This window comes from Arachis ipaensis, chromosome B05 (genome assembly GCF_000816755.2).
Source record: "Arachis ipaensis cultivar K30076 chromosome B05, Araip1.1, whole genome shotgun sequence".
NCBI classification, from domain to species: domain Eukaryota; kingdom Viridiplantae; phylum Streptophyta; class Magnoliopsida; order Fabales; family Fabaceae; genus Arachis; species Arachis ipaensis.
The window spans coordinates 147,759,064-147,762,446 of NC_029789.2; the positions used below are offsets into that span (position 1 = coordinate 147,759,064).

The 3,383-nt window shown below is 27.6% G+C and overlaps 1 protein-coding gene across 2 annotated transcripts; it reads left to right on the forward strand.

Moving 5' to 3' along the window:
* Positions 239–1,596, forward strand: LOC107644887 (heavy metal-associated isoprenylated plant protein 12). 2 transcript variants are annotated; one of them, XM_016348838.2, is made up of 4 exons: positions 239–489; positions 627–702; positions 1,065–1,417; positions 1,457–1,596. In XM_016348838.2, the coding sequence occupies exons 1-3, from the start codon at positions 484–486 to the stop codon at positions 1,382–1,384; spliced, it is 402 nt and encodes a 133-aa protein (XP_016204324.1). In that variant the 5' UTR covers positions 239–483; the 3' UTR covers positions 1,385–1,417; positions 1,457–1,596. The 2 variants fall into 2 exon arrangements, with proteins under 2 accessions (XP_016204324.1, XP_016204323.1); XM_016348837.2 differs by having other exon boundaries at positions 1,065–1,596.

Below are 3,383 nucleotides of genomic sequence, written 5' to 3' on the forward strand. Positions count from 1 at the left end.
TATCTTTTGTAATAAATTTTAAATTTTTTAAAATTATTTATTTTTATAATTTTTAAATTAAATATTAATTTTAATATTTTTTTAAAATATTAGACACCACTTTTTAACCACTATAGCTATCATAGTTTTTTTACTTTTTAGCTTTCAGTCTTTTACCAATCAATGGACCTACCAAGTGCCAGCTAAGAATGAATGAATGAATACCAACCAAGCAAGCATCTAAGAAAGTTCCTTATGACTATCCTCATCATTATTGAGTTCTTGGGATCCATCCACGAAACCAATTTCCTACTACTTTTCCCCTTGACTCAGTTGACCCCTCTTCTCTCTCTACCCTCTTCTTCTTCCTATATAATCTCCCTCACACTTTGCTTTAATTCACCACCTTCACTTCAATTCTAATACACATATATTCCTTTGCAACTTAGCTTCAATCTTTCTTATTAGCCTCTCTACTTGATTAGAGATCACAAGTTGCATACAATGAAGGTAAGTTAGAAGTTTATAATACATTAAATAAAGTATATAATATGAGTATTTAGTTTATTATTAATTATTTAGTTTCATGTATGATATGTTAATATTAGTCCTAATAAAATCTTTTATTGATCTGTGTTGTTCAACAGAAAGTTGTGTTGAAGTTGGATTTACACGATGACAAAACCAAGCAAAAAGCTATGAAAACTGTCTCTGGCATTTCAGGTACTTGAAATAATTCTACCATCGCATCTCTTATTTTAGGAAAAGTATGGGGAACCAATGGAATATTTATACAATGTATACAATGGAAGTTTAGAGAGTATTAAAGATATAATCATTAGTGTTACTTTTTCCCATCAGTTGAAGCTTTTGGGATGAGTGGTTTCATGCATGGTATTAGAGCGCTCTAGTACTCGGATGATTATTCTAGATAGTATGAGAGATGTTCATTTTGTAACTCAATAGCCATTGTACACATTGTACAAATACTCTATTGTCTCCCTAGCGGGATCCCTTATTTTATTCAGCACATAAATAAATAACATTTAATTAATTTGTAGTAATTATTTATTTTATTTTTGCAGGGGTTGAATCAGTATCTATGGACATGAAGGACAAGAAAATGAGTTTAATTGGTGAAATTGATCCGGTACATGTAGTAGGGAAATTACGAAAATGGTGTCACACAGAAATATTATCAGTTGGGCCAGCAAAAGAAGAGAAAAAGAAGGAAGAAGCTAAGAAGCCAGAAGAGAATAAGAAACCAGAAGCTGCAAAAATATATGAAGCTTATCCACTTTATTACCAAATGAGACCCGCAACTACACAATATCATTATCAACCATACCAATATGCTACAAGTGGTGGAGAAGAAGAATATAATAATGGCTGTGTGATCTGCTAGATTAAATACTATTATTATGGAATGATTATGATGAAGAATCACATGAAAATTGAAATTCTCATCAATGAGAATAAGTGAATGTAATGTGTGCTGGATAAGTATATATGTTGGTACTTCAATTCATGGATGTAAAATTTTATGCCAAGTTTTGATTTGTTATATGTTATTCGTTATTAGTAATAACTAATGAAGTTTTGAGAGGTTTTTGTTCAGTTCTATGGCGCACAAGTTTTTTTCTCGTATACTCTGTTATAGTTAGTAGTCTTATTTGGTTCGGCTTTTTAGTTCCTTCATCATTGATTATAATTAATTATACACGTTTTATTAACCTTTGTGTTGAAAAGTTTAAAGGGAAAGATTAGTACACACTGTTGAACCAACACAAATTAACACAAATAGATAAAGGAATCAGGGAAAGTATCTTTTAATTATTTTTAGGATGAAAACTCAAGTGAAGTCAACTTCACGTGAAGTTGATATCTGAGAGTCGTTAAATGAAAATTTAGTCAAATCAGTCAAATCATCTAATGGTTTTCAAATATTAACTTCACGTGAAGTCGACTGCACCTGAGTTTCCATTCTCTCTTGAGTTGGATTCTCCTTAAAAGATATAAATAGAGTTTGCTTATTTAAAATGGTTGCCTACTTTATATTTCTGCAATATTCGAGAAATTATTCGTTAAATTTTTGACCTGATAGATATTCAAGTGAAAAAAAAAGTATATAATGTTAAAAAATGATTATAATTTTTTTTATAACATCTTTTATTAATATATTTTTTTATGGTGTGCAGTCGACTTCACGTGAAGTTGATAGTTGAGAGCCGTTAGATGAAAATTTAGTTAAATCAGTCAAACCATCTAACGGCTCTTAGCTATTAATTTCACATGAAATCGACTGCACCTGAGTTTCCACCATTTTTTATATATGTTTAATATACTCCTCTGTCCTCTCATCTTTCTTTTTGCATGTAACTTCAACCTTTTCTTTTTCACGATATATGTCATTCTCACTTTTCTATCCAACTTTTATTATTAAATTACTAATTATATATATACTCTTAATCTATAGAAGTGTTGAAATTTAAAAATGATTCTATTGTTAGCTCTCTTCATTGCTTAACTATTGTTTATATCATTTTTTCTATGATATGAAGTTTAATGATATTACTTTTAGTTTAGTCTTAGCTTGATTTCGAATTTCTCAAGGATTGTACATTTAATTATTTATCTCTGCTGTTCTATATATTAAGGTAATATATATTATGCAAACTTTTCACACAAGAGTACATAAGCCTCACTAAAAAACCATATATAGGTCCCAGGTGCTCTTGTGATGAGATGAAATTAAACATAGAGAATTCACAGAAACATTTTTTTATTTTATTAATATATTTTATTCATTTACTTTAACCATGTTATATGATACCTATAAATTAAGAAAAGATAATTAATTATGCTATTTTTTAATAGAAATATCATTACAAATCAAAATTAAATTATTCCAGTATTTTCGAAGAATAAATTACTATCTTTTATATATTATCAGATAATAAACTTAATTATACATGTATGTAATACATAAAAAAAAATCTTTCTGCATATTTTGTTGGAATATAAAGGAGTTAAGTTTTAAATAATTAACTTTATGAGTTATAAAATATTTTGCACAGTTATACAACGATATCTGTCTTTTGGACCACTATTCACGTGATCTATATCAAAAATAGTTATTTTTTATGATTTATCGTTACGTAATTAAATACATGTATAAAATTATTTTATATTGATTGTACATCAAAATTAAATTCTTAACTTATTGCATCATTATATTTTTTTCTCGTTGAGCTATAAAACTTGATAAATTCTTGCGTAATTATTGATTATATTAGAGTGCACCTTGTATTATTTGATATGTGTGTTGCAAAATTTATCCAAACTTTAACTATATGTTGCATTAATAAATGTATATTTATTTTATATATATTAAAAAATGTATA